Source organism: Dendropsophus ebraccatus, chromosome 11 (assembly GCF_027789765.1).
Source record: "Dendropsophus ebraccatus isolate aDenEbr1 chromosome 11, aDenEbr1.pat, whole genome shotgun sequence".
NCBI classification, from domain to species: domain Eukaryota; kingdom Metazoa; phylum Chordata; class Amphibia; order Anura; family Hylidae; genus Dendropsophus; species Dendropsophus ebraccatus.
The window spans coordinates 24,300,418-24,318,194 of NC_091464.1; the positions used below are offsets into that span (position 1 = coordinate 24,300,418).

A 17,777-nucleotide genomic window follows, 5' to 3' on the forward strand; every position below is an offset into this window, starting at 1 on the left:
AAAAGCACATAAGAACAATAAAAAAAATATATAAAAACAATATATATATATCATAAAGGTGTATAAAAATGTATAAAACATATAAATAGCCATATAGTCATTATACTGAAATGCTTCAGATATATGGTCAGCACAAATGTGGTAGAACTGGTCTTTTGGTTCAGACCAAGAGAGGGATTCCCATCATCCTCTCACTGACTTGTAATAAAATCACACAGTGAAAGCAGGCAGGTGGGGGTAGTAGTCCTGGCTCAGTGGACTGATCCAACTTTGTTGTTAAAATTCAAAGTCATTTTGTTTGTAGGTTACATTCCAAAGTAAGTGATCTCCTTATATGTATGGTTATTAGACCAGTAAGACCAATAACCATACACTTCACATAAGGAGATCACTTAGGGTGGGTTCATACTGAGGAATTCCGCTGTCTGTCCGCGCGCACGCCTTTCCGCCAGCGTATTCTGCTATCTGCCGAAAGAAGTGACATGTCACTTTTTTCGCCGGATAGCGGAATACGCCGGCCCATAGAATGGTGTCTATGGAGCCGGAGGAAAGGCACGGCTATGCGTGCGGACAGACAGCGGAATTCCGCAGATAATATCCGCAAGAATTCCGCAGTATGAACCCACCCTAACTTTAGAACGTAATCTACAAACAAAATGACTTTGAATTTTAACAACAAAGTTGGATCAGTCCACTGAGCCAGGACTACTACCCCAACCTGCCTGCTTCCAGTCAAGTCAGTGAGAGGATGATGGGAATCTTTCTCTTGGTCTGAACCAAAAGACCAGTTCTACCACATTTGTGCTGACCATATATCTGAAGCATTTCAGTATAATGACTATATGGATGACAATATGATTATCTAGTTGTTTTATACACCTTTATGAGATAAAAAAATATATATATTTTTTTTTTGTTTTTATATATTTTTTTATTGTTCTCATATGCATTTGTACCACATTCCCTAACCCTCTGTGTTGATCTATTGCACTATAAGGGCCCCGGGGGTTATGCATTTGTATGGTTTATGCTTTTTATGTGTCTAGGAGTATTTTATCCTGGAAAAGTCGGGAAGACACCTCAGGTTTAAGATTATTTTTTTAAATTACATTTTATTACAATAAATTGACATATCAGATTTTGCTTTGAGGACTGGTATGTTTAGAATTTGCAGTCATTGTGTACATTAGATGGTGTATTCCAGTTAACCTCAGCCAAATCAGACACAGGTGAGCTGCACCTTAGATTGTTACTGTGTGTTTTAGGATTGTTTTTAACATGGATTAAAGCGACCCTGTAACTACAATCTCTACCCCCCCCCCCCCCAAAACCACTCGTACTTTCGGATAGCTGCTTTTAAAGGGGTAGTGCGGTGGTAAACAATTATTCACAGAATAACACACATTACAAAGTTATCCAACTTTGTAATGTATGTTATGTCTGTGAATGGCCCCTTTCCCCGTGTCCCACCACCCCCACCCGTGTACCCGGAAGTGTGGTGCGCTATACATACCTGTCACGTGCCGACTCGTCTCCGATCTTCAGTCTGCGATGCCGTCTTCGGACGGCCCGGCCGAATCCCTCCGACCGTCCTGGGTACCGGCCGCCCTCTTCAGCGTCATCAGATGCTCAGACGCGATTGGCTGAGCACAGTTATGCTCAGACGGCATCGCTGACTGAAGATCGGAGACGAGTCGGCACGTGACAGGTATGTATAGCGCACCACACTTCCAGGTACATGCGTCATCGGCTGCTCAGCCGCGATTGGCTGAGCACAGTTATGCTCAGCCAATCGCGGCTGAGCAGCCGATGACGCGGCAGAGGGTGGCCGGCACTCAGGATGCTCGGAGGGATTCGGCCGAAGACGACATCACTGACTGAAGATCGGAGACGAGTCGGCACGTGACAGGTATGTATAGCGCACCACACTTCCGGGTACACGGGTGGGGGTGGTGGGACACGGGGAAGTGGGCCATTCACAGACATAACATACATTACAAAGTTGTATAACTTTGTAATGTGTGTTATTCTGTGAATAATTGTTTACAGCCGCACTACCCCTTTAATCCAAGATCTGTCCTGGGGTCCGTTCGGCAGGTGATGCAGTTATTGTGCTAAAAAACAACTTTTAATTAAACTTGCAGCCCTGTGTTAAACGGCCGTGGCCTAGAATATCTGTGCCCTAACTTTGCACCACCCCTCCTCTGTTCTCCTGTCTGAACATTACACAGGTGCCTTAACAATCCAGCCTATGTGCCGTGCTGACACAGCTGATAAATAGTAGAAAATCTGACTGGAGCATTCCTAATGATGAGGAGGGCGGGGAGGAGGGACAGAGAGCGGTTGTGCCAGTCTAATGCATACACAATTTAGGCCACAGCCATTTGGCACAGGGCTGCCAGTTTAAAAGTTGTCTTTTAGGACAATAAGTGCATCACCGGCCGAATTGACCCCAGGACAGCTATCCGAAGGTACAAGAGGTTTTTTGGGGGGGGGGGGGGGGGGTCAGATTGTGGGTACAGAGTCACTTTAAAGAGGACTTGTCACCCCCCACGCCGGAGTGACAGGCTCTCGACCCCCAGCTAGATCCCCTTATAGTTACCGCATGTCGCCGAGTCCCGCTGCCGGAGCCGGTCCCAGGACGGAGATATCCCGGTGAGAAGCCGGCACGCGCTGTGGAGATGGGTCCAGCGTCCATAGAGAATGAATGGAGCCGGACTCATCTCTGCTGCGCGCACGGCTCCATTCATTCTCTATGGATGCCGGACCCATCTCCACAGCGAGCGCGCCGGCTTCTCACCGGGATATCTCTGTCCCCGGGACCGGCTACGGCAGCAGGACTCTGCGACATGCGGTAACTATAAGGGGATCTAGCCGGGGGTCGGGAGCCTTTCCCCCCGGTGCGGGGTGACAGGTCTCCTTTAAGATTCATTGCATTTATATTCGGTCTCTATTATGTGTAATATTTTAGTGCGGATTAACCTGTAATACTTGCTAAAGGGGGTGCTACTAGGTTCTAACCACATAGGGAGCCCAAAGTTTTGCTTTGGGCCCTTTTCCTTTTGTTTCTTGATGTAAATAAAAAGTAGTTTTTGCCTAAAATACAAAGGGAATGTGTCATCTTTAACATTATGCCTTTTGGAGATCATTTCATCTTCAATTTTTTTTACATTTCACAGTAATTCTGGTCAGAGATGCACAAAATTGTGCAGGCCACTGTAGCCGATTGGTAGGGGTTCTGGAATCGCTTACCTCCACCAATGCAATGCTGATGACCCATCCTGAGTATAGGTCATTAAAGGCAAACTAGATGCTTCTAACGTGCTGATATGTCCCTATAGCGCACGAGACAGAGGATGAAGGTAATTTTCTTACCTTGATCCTCAGCTTCATTTTTGGGAACGCTAAGTTACGTAGATATGTAAATTAAGCAGTTTGGTGCACTGAGGACAGGACTAATACTCTGCATTGTGCCGTCCTGCCTCTTCTAATGAATATTCACCCTCTCTGCAGTGATTGCCTCTGGATACTATGCCCCAATATTCCACTGAAGGTGGTAGTGCCGCCCCTGTGACAAACCACCTAATTTACATATCTATGACAACAAAGTTCCCAAAAATGTGTCAGAGGATCAAGGTGAGGAAATGACCTTCATCCTCAGCACCATGTGCACTATGGGGACTTAACAGCAGGATAGAAGCTTCTAACCTGCTGATTGTTTTCCTTCTATGGATAATGCCTTAACAGTTCAATAAATTCAGTGAAAATACAGAAAATACTGAAAAAAGTATTAAAAAAAAGTTAAGCTCTTTATCATGAATGTATTAAAGGGAATCAGTCAGCTCCCGGGCACTACCTAAGGTGGTGACAGTGTGCTGTAGCTGGCAGTCCCCCAGTAAGCATTGTGCCTTTTTGGTTATTTTCTGTGCAGCGGATTATGTACAATCTTATGTCTCCTACTGTCACAGAGCAGTTGTTTGTGCCACACTTGTCATGCATCCTCCTCCCTCTTCATGAATAACCAATGCTGCCCGGCCTCCTGCTCGCTCAGCTGTCAGCTGATTACAGATCAGTCCTCTGTAGGCAGGTTATCTCTGAAAAAATCTCCCCTCCCTAATGTGTTGGAGCTGTGGTCTAGGGGTAACTAACTTTTCTAGAGACGTGACAGCAGTTCATTCTCTGGTTCAAATCCCCTGATGAAAATTAATGTCTTTTTTTTCTCATTATTGTATAATTTTTAAGGCTAAGTTCACACAGTATTTTGCTCAGTATTTTGCAACCAAAACCAGGAGTTCTCACACTGTTGAAATTGAGCAGATGGCCGTCATTTAATGGCAAATATCGGACGTTGTTTTTTAAAAAAAAAAAAAAAAAAACTATTTTCCATTAAATGACAGCCATCCACTCAATTTCAACAGTGTGTGAACATAGCCATTCAGTGTTTTCAATCCACTTCTGGTTTTGGTTACAAAATACTGACCAAAAATACTGTGTGTGTGAACATAGCCTTAAAAATGATACAATAATGAGGAGAAAAAAAAGATAGATTTAATTTCCATCAGGGGATTCGAACCAGAGAATGGGTCTCTAGACAAGTGAATTACCCCTAGACCACAGCTCCAACACATTACATTGGAAAGATTTCAGACATAACCTGCCTACAGAGGACTGACCTGCAATCTAACAGCTGAGGTCGGGCAGCATTGATTATTCATGAAGAGGGAGGAGGATGCATGACAAGTGTGGCACGAACAACTGCTCTGTGACAGTAGGAGACATAAGATTGTACATAATCCGCTGCACAGAAAATTACCAAAAAGGCACAATACTTAGTGGGGACTGCCAGCTACAGCACACTGTCACCACCTTAGGTAGTGCCCGGGAGCTGACCGATTCCCTTTAAGCTTTATTGTACAAAAACGTAGAATAGCTCCATCCAGTCGAAGCAATCTTCTATGCGCTAAACTACTCGGACTTTATATCGATATAGTGTACTAAACTCAATTTAGTTCCTGATTTTTCTTCTTCAAAGAGTCTGCACCTTTGTGGTATTTGTGGTATACACAATATTTTATAGTATAATATTTCTTAACATGTGTTTTGAGCTTTTTTCTGATACAGTGCTACAATTTGCTGTGTGGATTACTATGTTAACATGATGGCTGTTACGCAGTAAGCATCTTATCTGTCAAAGTTATTTAAAATACCCATACACTTCAAACTAAAGTCAACTCTGGTTGCGTGTTTGGCTGACCGTATAAAGTTATATGGGGGCCTCAGGAGGATGGGAAAGATAACAGTCAGCTAAACTATTGTTTGGTTAACAGTTTTTGGAAGTTTACAGACACCTTTAGAGCTCTGTATCAGAAAAACGGAATAATGACTGATATAAAGAGCTTAAAAAATAAAAAGCTAACATTGTGAACCTTTGCAGTCCATAAAATCATATACAGTGGTACCTCGGTTCTCACACTTCTTGGAACTCAAACAATATTTTCAAGGAAAGTTTGCTTTGGTTCTAAAACACTTCTCGGACACCCAATCTTGAAGTACAGTAATACTGCAGCATTCGAATGAAAAATTACCTAGAAGTAACATTTAGAATTAAAACTTTCCTCAGTATCTGAATGTTTTTGCAAGCGTGGATAGTGGGTTGTACCTGGTGAGTTTAGCATTGGTGAGGCTTCCAGTACCATGTAAGACTGTTGGAGTGCATATACAATACAGTAGTAGTACAGTCAGTGCACCACCATCTCCCATCCTGTACAGTACTGTATAAGACTGCTGGAGTGCATGTACAGTACAGTAGTAGTACAGTCCGTGCACCACAACCTACCTTTCTTTACAGTGCTGTATAAGATTGCTGGAGTGCATATACTGTACAGTAGTAGTACAGTCAGTGCACCACCATCTCCCATCCTGCACTGTATAAGACTGCTGTAATGTACATACAGTACAGTAGTAGTACAGCCAGTGCACCACCATCTCCCATCCTGTACAGTACTGTATAAGACTGCTGGAGTGCATATACAGTACAGTAGTAGTACAGTCAGTGCACCACCATCTTCCATCCTGTACAGTACTGTATAAGACTGCTGGAGTGCATATACAGTACAGTAGTAGTACAGTCAGTGCACCATTTCCCATCCTGTACTGTATAAGACTGCTGGAGTGCATATACAGTACAGTAGTAGTACAGTCAGTGCACCACCATCTCCCATCCTGTACTGTATAAGACTGCTGGAGTGCATATACAGTACAGTAGTAGTACAGTCAGTGCACCATTTCCCATCCTGTACTGTATAAGACTGCTGGAGTGCATATACAGTACAGTAGTAGTACAGTCAGTGCACCACCATCTCCCATCCTGTACTGTACTGTATAAGACTGCTGGAATGCACATACAGTACAGTAGTAGTAGTACAGTCGGTGCACCACCCCATCTCCCATTCGTTACAGTGCTGGGATGGTGGGGACTCTGTACAGTGCTGCTCTGTACTTACTGTAGAGATTACACTGGGCACTTTAAAGGGGTTGGCCATTTTATAGTAAAATAGGTCAGTACAAAGTATTAGTAGGTGTACTCAATGTATATACTGACAGCAGCTCCCTGTGTACCTCAGAGCTAAAATCAGATTCCCTTTCACCAGGCTGGGCTGCCCTGCTCTGTTTTGTTTCAGTCCATAAAATGGCCGACATGGAGGAGCATGTGACCAGGCCCTGTCCCCTGTGTCCTTCATAGACATATACAGGCTTAGTGTGGACACTGGGGGGCGGGGCCTGGTCACATGCTCCTCCATGTAAGCAATCTTATGGACCAAAACACCACAGAGCAGGGGGCTATGATTTTAGCTCTATGAGGTACACAGCTGCTGTCAGTATATACAGTGAGTACAGTTACCAATACTGTACACTGAGCAATTTCACTATAAAGTGGCCAACCCCTTTAAGAAACTCTAACAGGGTTTATTAGGCAAAAAGCCTCTTTCTGTACTCAAAAAGCAATCTCCTAGCCCCCCCCCCTCACTTCTTATCGGTGCATTATCAGGCAAACCCGTCTTAAAGAGGATGTACCACCTGGTACATCCTCTTAAACCTAAACCCACTGATCGAACGGCGCCGGCACGGGGAAGCCGGTGCCGCAGTCCGTTTTATCGGACAGAGGCCCGGTTCCAGTGCACGGCGCCGTTCTATGCACCGGGACCGGCCGGTGCTCAAGCACTGGAGGCGGGCCGGGCCACCCCCAGTGGGAGGGAATTCCCTCCCCTGTATGACACGGTTCCCTTAAAATGAATGGAGCCGTGTCATAAAGGGGAGGGAATTCCCTCCCTCTGGGGGCGGCCCGGCCCGCCTCCAGTGCTTGAGCACCGGCCGGTTCCGGTGCATAGAACGACGCCATGCACGGGAATCGGGCCTCGGTCCGAAAAATGGAAAATGGTGCCGTTTGATCAGTGGGTTTGGGTTAAAGAGGATGTACTAGGTGGTACATCCTCTTTAACCCCTAGCCGCACCATGCAGTTATAATACGTCATGGTAGAAGGTTAGTTTCAGCACGATGACAGTCTAGTGTAACTGCCACTGGACCCCCAAAAGAGTTCCAGCATCGGCAATTGCCGGCATTGGTGGATCGGTAACGGTAATTGGTGTGGTAAAAAATACATAGGATTACATTGGAATCTCTGAAAAGAAAACACAAATTTGAACTTTTCCGTCTTACTTTGCAGCTATTTCTGTGAAATGCCCAAAGGGTTAAAAAAAACTGTGTGACTGTAGATTTGAATACTTGAAAGGGTGAAGATTTCAAAATGGGGTAAATTATGGGGGCTTCTAGTATACAGGCCTCCAAAATATACTCCAAAACTGAACTGGTGCCTAAAGAATTTCTCAGTTTGAAATTTTCATGAAAAATTTGAAAATTGCTACTAAACATTAACGGCCTCTATCATCCTAAACAAGTAAAAGCATGTTCACCAAATGCTGTTATTATAAAGTAGACATGTTCTAGATAGATATTAATAAATTTATGTAGTATTACTATTTTCCTTATTGGCAGATAGTTTCACATTTTTTCAATTTTTCACAACATTTTGGAGTTTTTTCACAAAAAAATTCTAAAGTTATAAACCCAAATTTACCACCAACATAAAGTAGAATATGTCACGAAAAAAAACTATCTTGGAATTACAAGGATTGGTTAAAGCATTCCAAAGTTATTGATGCTTAAAGTGACACGTCATATTTGAAAAATTTGGCCGTGTCATAAACGCCAAAACTGGCTGTGTCCCCTATGGGTTAATCACAAAGAAGCCAGTGAAGACTGGTTCTGCTGTGTCCATTATATCCCTATGGAGGGGCTGAGGGAGATGAGCGAGCAGGAAGAAGAGACAAAGGTCAGCTGTTTTTACACACTCTGGGCACCTAAAACGCTGGATTAAGGGGTCAGAAATGTCAGTGCTTATCTAGGAACTAGGATCTAGGAACTGAGAGAAGATTGCAGGGTGTTGTGCTAAGCAGGACTGCTCCGTGCTCACTCACTCCTCTCAGCCCCTCCCCTCTCCATAGCCACACAATGGACACAGAGATCCTGCTTCATCTGATGTAAGGGGGGGAGCTAGAAAAACTGCTTTTTGAGTACAGTAGGAAACTCTTTTGGTAAATAAAATCTATTACACAGAGTTTTTTAAATTCGCTTGTACTATAGATATTTATGGTTTTCAGAAATGACCCTGAAATGACAGTTACGCTTTAATTATTGGTGGTTGTTGGAACCAACTAACACATTTACATTATTTGCTATGGGAAAACACTGCTCGGTTCTCAAACTGCCTTCCTGAACCAATTAAAGTGACACTGTCACCCCCTTTTTGCATTTTGACTGCTCTCCACAGGTGTAAAGGGTAAATTTTACAGCTTTCATTACTTATTTTATATCACACCTCATGGTGCTTGCTCTGGTAAAAAGTGGTTTTTATCACCTGTGGATTGGTATATGTGGGCGGGGCCTCTCGGCCTATGTGCCACATCGCTCCGCCCCTAGCACCACTTAGCCCCTCCCCATCTGTCATCATCGCTGCATAGGCAACACCCCCTCAGCAGCCATTGGAAGGGCAGCCTAAAGCTCTAGGCCCCACCCCCTAGATTGCCCCACACCAATGGTCGCTATGGGGCACAGCCTATGTGGTGATGACGTGACGGATGGGGGAGGGGCTAAGTGGCGCTAGGGGCGGAGAGATGTGTCGCATAGGCCGCAAAGCCCCGCCCACATATACCTATCCACAGGTGATAAAAACAACTATTTACCAGAACAAGCACCATGAGGTGTGATATAAAGTAATGAAAGCTGTAACATTTACCCTTTACACCTGTGGAGAGAAGTCAAAATGCAAAAAGGGGGTGACAGTGTCATTTTAAGTTCGAGAACCGAGGTACCTCTGTATAAGATTCACCATTAATTGTAACATAACCCAGAGCAAAGAATGCACCATTTAAATATGACTAAGCAGTTAAGTGTTAATGTCCTAGTGTAAGATGTAAGGGAAAAGAGGGAATAACTATGGTTTGCTTAAAACGATCAATGGATTTTATTGGGGTATTTCTAGTGGACATTTCACCACTAAGTGGTTTCATGATGTTGTGCAGTAGTAGCAAGCTCTGCATCCCAAAAAAAAAAAAGAAAAAAAGAAAGACACAAAGCATCATTAAAACAAATCTGTAAAGGCTGATGCCTTGAGGCAGTCAGGTTTTATGTACAAGTAAGATAGAGTGAGCATAGCAAAATTATACATAATTTTTTTAAACTGATTAAAAAGATTAAAGTTACTCCAACTTTGATCATTTCCAGTTAAGCACTATTTAATTTTTTTTTTTTTTTACAACCAAAAGCTGCATTCAAAATGTTGCTGGTTGTCTGTTTAACCTGATAATAAAGGGCCTCAAATAAAACTGCCAATCCTTTGTTAGTTCAGCATCTGTACAGAATATGCCCTGCTATAGTGCATTGTGGGAAGAGCAGTATTTACATCTGGTAAAGAGAGGAAAAAAAAACGCAATTACACTTCCCAAAACACAGTGCAACGACCATGAATAAGCTCCATATTGTGATAAAACTGATACAATGACCAAAGTTGGAATAACTCTGTAAGGAAGACCAAGTTTTTTTGCTTTTGTATTTTTTTTTTTATTCTCTCAAATATACTAACAGTTTCTATCTCCTCATTTGGTGTTAAAGTAGGATAAAATCAAGAATAATTAACCAGTTACTTAATTTATTTGTCCTCGTCTTGGATGCAAGACAACAGCAAGGTTTGACAATCTGTTGTCAGAAATAACGCATTATGGATTTACGAACACGTATAAGCTTCCTCATATATACATAGCAAAAGTTAATGTTTTTATGATCCAAGTTAAACTGTTTCCTTCACAAAATATATAATCTATATACCAGAACCTTGAAGGATAACCCCACTCAAGCTAAGCACTCAAGAAAAAAAAAAAGTAACAAAAACCTGGAAATGGAGAACAATTACAAATTAATTCATTCAAAAAGCACACTTAAACCTGTACCATAATTTCATTGAAGTCAAGCTACAGCAGCCTGACGGAACGGTGTTACAGTAAACTGCAATTACTGGTCCAATCTTCGAGAAAGAAATAGAACGACAACAACCACTGAGTCCACTTATAGATCTGTACAAAGAACGGTAGAGAATACCAAATCAAAGGGAAGGAATCGTCCTCAACTTTTCACAAAAACTAATTGAGATTACGAATTGACTGTTCCTTGGGAAAGGAGTCCATCAAGCCTCAAATTAAAAATATTTTTTTAAAAAAGCAAGAGAAAAAAAAAAAAAAACTAAACAAAGTGACAATAAGTTTCCATCTTCTTTAAAAGAAAGTTCATCTCTTCTGTACAAATTGGTTGGTCTAATACTGTCTAAAAGTTGCCACCTTCTCCTTGAAGGCAGCAGGCGTAGGTGAGAAGATATTCCAGGAACACTTAAATAAGTACATAAAGTTAATTCTCTACAGAAAAATGTCACGTCCAGGGCACTGAAATCACTTTATATGCACTGGCTTCTCATCTGACTTTAGACGTTTTCGTCGCGGCTGTACAAAATCCTCGTCTGAATCCTCTGTTATTTCACCATCATCGTCCTCTGGTTCAAACTCAGGCAATGGTGGGAAGGTCCTGTCAGGGTAGATTTCTGGAAGTTTGTCCTCAAAGTATAAAGCAACAGCCTTCCCCGCTTGGGCTACTTCTGAGTCATTCTGTTGGACAAAGAAAAAGAAGAAGAAAAAAAAAGTTTACCTTGGGTTATGCACAGACTTCGGTCATGTTTGCACGGTTTGGAAATCTTACCTGCAGATTAAATTCTGGTGTTTCTGCATAAACTTGAACAACTTTCATCATCTAAAAAGGACATTAGAGTCAAAAAAAGGGAAAATGGTTTACTCTAAAAGTTTATAAAGAAGGGTTTTCTTTTACTATAAATCAAGGCCATAACAGTCAAAAATAGTTATGACCAGGTTGCAATGTAAAAATCGTTTGGCTGAATAAAAGGGGCAGTATACTTTTTAAATATGGCAGAACAAACTTTGACTGAATTCAACTTCTGGACGCAAAATCACAGAACTACATGCTGCCATAAGAGACGTAAGTGTAGACATAAAGTGGGAACAGACTTGGAAACAAAATCCTAATTCTAACTCGGGCTGGATGAGTTAACGGATGACTGACGTCCAAAGTAATCAAACTCATACTTTACACTTAACTGGCAGAGTCAAACATGCCAGGAATACAAAAAGTACTGGCTCCAAAACCTTGTTCAGGTGTCATATTAACCTAATCTGATACACTATCACTATACGTGATAAAGAATCCCTGTTGTGTCTTTCCAAAAACTCAGTTCACTTCTAACATAAATGACATATTTCAAGGCACAAACTATAACAGAAGTTGACAAATGAAATGTTCCACTACTTCAGAATATTCTATTGGCCAAAGGACACAACTCAAGAGGGAAGCCCAAAATACTGGCCATCAAGGGCTAAACTTAAGCAAATGTGCTTTTTAAGTATATTTTGACATTTTTCATCAATGTAGCAAACCTTAAATGGAGGTCAAGTACAAAGATGTGTTTTATATGGTTCTTTTCTGGGAATAGTCTCACTGATGACTAAGAGAGCCTAATCAGGTTTTCTACCATTCGACATTTTTAAATTTACCCACAGGTGAGAACCCATGGATTGTGCATCCAGATAGAGATAGGGTCCGTTTACACAGAAAGATTATCTGACAGAATATCAGCCAAAGATTTGAAGCCAAAGCCAGGAATGGATTTGAAAAGAGGAGAAATCTAAGGCTTTCCTTTATGACCTGATCTCTGTTTATAGTCCGTTCCTGGCTTTGGCTTCAAATCTTTGGCAGATAATCTGTCAGATAATCTTTCTGTGTAAACGGACCCTTAGCTGTGTGTGTATATATGTGTTGCTCTCTGCATTTAAAGGGGAACTCTGGGTGGGAGGGCTTTCTTCACTATGGCCAGGGAGGATGAAAGCAACAACATCCATCTACCTCCCTGGTTCCAGTTCTGGGTCCACCATCACGCTACTCTGGTCCCCAATCCCCGGCCACTTTGTGGTCTATGACGCAGTTTGAGACATTTCTAGCCCGCTAAGCCCTTCAATGGCTGTAGTGGGGTCCTGCCTCTAAATGGCTGAGCGGGCTTGAAACACACCATCACAAGCCGCGTCATAGACCGGGAAGTCGCCGGGGACCAGAGACTGGAGCAGCGTGATGTGGGCCCCAACGCTGGAACTGAGGAGGTAAGTGGATGTTGTTGCTTTCATCCACCCCCTCTGCAGCCATAGTACAAAAAAAAAAAAAAAAAACCTCCTGCCTGGAATACCCCTTTCAGTCCATATTTGGAGCTTCCATCTCTAAGATGAGAAAACCCTTTCAAAAAAGAAGGGAGGAAGAAAGGAATACAGGAAACACACATGAGAGGAAGGAGAGGCATGTTATATTTTATTCAGTGGTATTTTAGATTTGATCAGTTTGAAGGTGCAGAAGAGCAAACTTCCAGGGGGGATTCCAAGAAAGGCATCTTGGGGGGGTTACACTGTGTGTACTGTTACTGCAGGTCACTGTGACCATACAATGACCATACTATAAGGCGGCATGGCACTGGTAATATATACCATAAAATACTTATTCCTATAGGATTTATGCCACTTACGGTTAATAGGCATATTCATTAATGTTGAAACTTACATAGACTAATGTTTTATATCTTACTATAAAACATTTAAAGGGAATGTTTCACTACTTAAGGCTGCGTTCACACTACGTATATTTCAGTCAGCATATTTCAGTCAGTATTGCAACCAAAACCAGGAGTGGATTAAAAACACAGAAAGGATCTCCACACAATGTTGAAATTGAGTGGATGGCCGCCATTTAATGGCAAATATCTGCTGTTATTTTAAAACAACGGCTGTTATATTGAAATAATGGCCGTTATTTACTGTTATACGGCGGCCATCCACTTAATTTCAACATTGTGTGGACAGAGCCTTTGTGGTTTTTAATCCACTCCTGGTTTTGGTTGCAATACTGACTGAAATATACTGACTAAAATATACTGATTGAAATATACATAGTGTAAACGCAGCCTAAAGAGGTATTCTGATTTCAACACCCCTGCCCTATCCTGTGGATAGGCAATAAGAATTATAAAGTTTTTGAAGTTTTTTTTTTTTTTTAATTTACTGAGGGCTACAGCGGCCTTATGGTTGCCTCCCAGGGAAGTTTAAAAGACATTGTGAAGGGAATTATCTTATAATAGTAGATGAAGGATTCTAATGACAAACATGGCCTAGACAGACAGAAGCAATGACAAGTAGAAATTATAGTGGAAGTTGTATAGAATCAATAAAGCAGCGTCTAAAGGAATCAAAACAAAATATGCTCATATGCACACACTACAACACACTGATAAATTTGGGCCAATCTGTCAGACACATTTTAGCAACCAATCACAGCCAATTCAGAAAAATGAAAGCCAAACTTTCATTGGTTGTTATCTGTCTCAGACAAAAAAAAAAAAAAAAATTGTCAAATATCTGTCTGACAGATTGTTTAATGTGCACCATCCTGTCAAGATCCCAGTCTATTCGACACATTTACCTACAGGGAAATGTCCACAAACATTCATGTGAGCATGGCAACTGTATGGGTGTATGGGGCAATAAGCATCAGCACATTACTGCGTAGGCTCCACAACACTTATGATGCTGTACATTCTGCCATGAGCACATAGTTTTTGAAAGACCTCTGCCAATTTTTCTTCCCCACAGCATATAAAAGTATGTATAGGTAACTGTGCGTTTTATACACAAGTACAAGTAATTGTATTTCTTCATTGTATGAATGTCTGTCAAAGCAATGATGCATGTGTGACCATGTCTGTGAGCACTTTTTAGAGTTTTCCAAACAATATTACGTTAAACACAGGATGTGTACCAATATATAAGTGCTATGGTGCAGTGCAACATGTCACAATAACTATAAAAATACTGCGCAGCCAGTAAGGACCCTGCCCAAACCTGTAACTTATGTCCACTGTATCTGACACAGTCTAGTCTATACGCCAATGCACATGGCTTTTTCGATTACATGTATGTGCATTTCCCTGAAACCTAGACTGCTATAAAAAAAAATTATTAAAAAATAGGGCATGTCATTATAAGCACCATATTTGTGGTCCAGAGTTGTAGACCATAATGGCCTCGTTGATTGATTTCGCGGTCTGCAATAACCACCTAGATGTGTGCTGTAAGCCTGAATATATAATTGTTCCACTGCTTTCTAATATGTGATAAATCTATTTTGGATGGACGTGTCCCTTCAGGTACTTAAACTATCCTACGGGTAAAACAGAGGAAGTCAATAAAATTGTAGGGATTAAAGAAAAAAAGAAAAATGTTAAGGAGGGCCATGCAAGGATAAGAAACAAGCAACATGCAGAGAAGACATATAATACGTAGTGAATTAAAAGATCAACATACTTCATTGAACCTTTCACAGTTCTTAAATATTAGCCGGACATCTGCAACAAAGTCTTCAGGTGTCTGGTAGTGTTGTGAGTGTTTTTTCTGCAGCTTCTTCTTCACCGTAGACAGATCCATAGGCTTCTTAATTATTTTGTAGTAATTTGGTATCTGCAAATGAATGAAAAATTTACAAATTAAGGGCCTTTTACACGGGCCGATTATCCCACCAAAAAAAAAATTAACCCCTTCATGACCAAAGGTTAATCAATGCCCGGATGTCCAGGTCAAATCAAAGCAATGTTCCTAAGAGCCATAACGCTTTATTTTTCCACCTACAGGGCTATTTTTTTGCGCCATGATCTCTAGTTTTTATTGATATCATATTGGTGTAAGAGAATTATTTAAAATATGTTTCAAAACTTAATTTTTTGACTCATTTTATATTGCATATATAAAGGATAGGATCACATTTAGTACCTTTCATAGAAATTTATCCTCTCGTCTAAATGCCTATCGTTTAAAAGAAAACCACTTGCTATTCACTAAACAACAAGTAATTTAGCAATTAATCTGTGCAATCTAAAAGGAGTATTCCAGTCTTATAAATTATGCTAATGGCAATGTTAGAATGAAGGGGGTGGGTGTTCCTGAGAGCCCAAAGATGCCCCCTTTGCAACTGACTGGCCAAATATTCTACAAAACACATTTAGGTTCTATCTAACATTAAAATATATACAGAATCTCTCTAACTTTAACCCTTAGGGGACACAGCCAGTTTTCATTTTTGCGTTTTCGTTTTTCCCTCCTCGTGTATATAAGGCCATAGCGCCTGCATTTTTCCACCTAGAGACCCAAGTGAGCCCTTATTTTTTGCGCAACTAATTGTACTTTGCTATGGCAGATGTAATTTTTGCCTAAAATGTGCCGGGAAACCAGAAAAAAATTCAAAGTGTGGTGAAATTGAAAAAAAAAACGCATTTCTTTTATTTGGGGGAAATGTGTTTTTACGCCATTCACCCTGGGGTAAAACTGACTTGTTATGCATGTTCCTCAAGTTGTTACGATTAAAACGATATGTAACATGTATAACTTATATTGTATCGGATGGCCTGTAAAAAATTCAAACCGTTGTTAACAAATATACGTCACTTAAAATGGCTCCATTCCCAGGCTTATAGCGCTTTTATCCTTTGGTCTATGGGTCTGTGTGAGGTGTCATTTTTTGCGCCATGATGTGATCTTTCTATCGGTACCTTGATTGCACATATGCGACTTTTTGATCGCTTTTTATTACAATTATTCTGGATTTGATGCGACAGAAATTGCGCAATTTTGCACTTTGGGATTTTTTTGCGCTGACGCCGTTTACCGTGTGAGATCAGGAATGTGATTAATTAATAGTTTGGGCGATTACGTACGCGGCGATAGCAAACATGTTTGTTTATTAATTAATTAATTTATTTTTATTTATAAAATGGGGAAAGGGGGGTGATTCAGACTTTTATTAGGGGAGGGGGTTTTGTGTTATTAAAAATACATTTGTCTTTTACTTTACACATATACTAGAAGCCGCCCTGGGGTTAGGGTTATTCCCCCTGGGGGACTTCTAGTATATGTACTCTGATCTCTCATAGAGATCCATGCAGTATAGTTATACTGCATGAATCCATGAGATCGGTGTTCTATTACTTTTGGCTGCTGCAGCCAAAAGCAATAGAATGCCGAGCCGGGATCAGCGCCATTACGGAGCAGACCCCGGCCCGGGATGGATGCAGGGATCGCCCCCCCCCCGCAATCGCGCCGCAGGGGGGCGATCCCCCCACTAGACCACCAGGTATGAATAAAAGCAAGTATTTAGAAGCAGCTGTCAACTTTGACAGCTGCTTCTAAGTACTTAATTAGCGGGCACGGCGATCGGACCGTGCCCGCTAATAGCCGCGAACCCGGGCTACACGCGGCACCCGGGATCGCGGCAGTTCAGAGGGTGGTCGCCGCGCGACCCCCCTCTGAACTCCCATAGCGGCACGAGGACGTTCAATAACGTCCTGGTGCAGCTATGGGTTAATTTATTCATTGTGTTCACACTGATAAAGTGCTATAATAGGGCTGGGTGATTACTCATTACTTAAGTCCCTCACAGATTTTTAGCAGAATCGTGAATTTGAGGTTAGTCTCACCCCCATGGGCAGACTTACCAGCGCCACTACCGGCCCCACCCCAAGAAGACACCATCACAACCCCAGAGTACCATAATACCTAAAAGGATGGCAAAAAAAAATAAAATCTGGTGCAGACAGGGGGAAACATAACTATACTTACCTGTCCCTGTGCCCCCTGCATTGCTGCATTATCAGTTCTCTGACCACCACTGCTGGTACGTCACAAATCGGATAAAATTACCTGAGCTGGCTGAATTGCCTGAACGTGGCATTCTAGGAGGAAGAGCTGGAGGCAGCCAGCTGGGTTATGGCAGCAGTATCAGCGCTGCAGAGACATGGGGAAGGGTAAGTATACATTCTTTATTATGTCTTTCTCCCCACCCCATGTCAGCACCAGATTTTTGCCGGACTTCTCCTTTAAGTCTTACAAGGACTTACAGTACAATGATATTTAATTTTTCTACTCTTACATATTTTCTGCTTTCATAAGAATGAGCCAAAACATTAGTTTGGTGATCTACAGACCTCACACCTCTAAACAACTCAGTTCTAGCAGAATCCAAG

The 17,777-nt window shown here is 41.8% G+C and overlaps 1 protein-coding gene across 4 annotated transcripts in view; it reads right to left on the bottom strand.

Moving 5' to 3' along the window:
- Positions 1–9,698: 9,698 nt before the first annotated feature.
- TRIM33 (tripartite motif containing 33) overlaps positions 9,699–17,777 on the bottom strand; it is a 93,946-nt gene continuing 85,867 nt past the window's right edge. For 2 of the 4 annotated variants that reach the window (XM_069944387.1, XM_069944386.1), the window contains exons 18-20: positions 15,070–15,222; positions 11,360–11,410; positions 9,699–11,268 (exon numbers count right to left, since the gene is read on the bottom strand). In XM_069944387.1, coding sequence (XP_069800488.1) covers positions 11,056–11,268; positions 11,360–11,410; positions 15,070–15,222 — 417 coding nt within the window. In that variant the 3' untranslated portion in view covers positions 9,699–11,055. The remainder of the gene's footprint in view (positions 11,269–11,359; positions 11,411–15,069; positions 15,223–17,777) is intronic. The other 2 variants (XM_069944389.1, XM_069944388.1) reach the window with 1 other exon arrangement.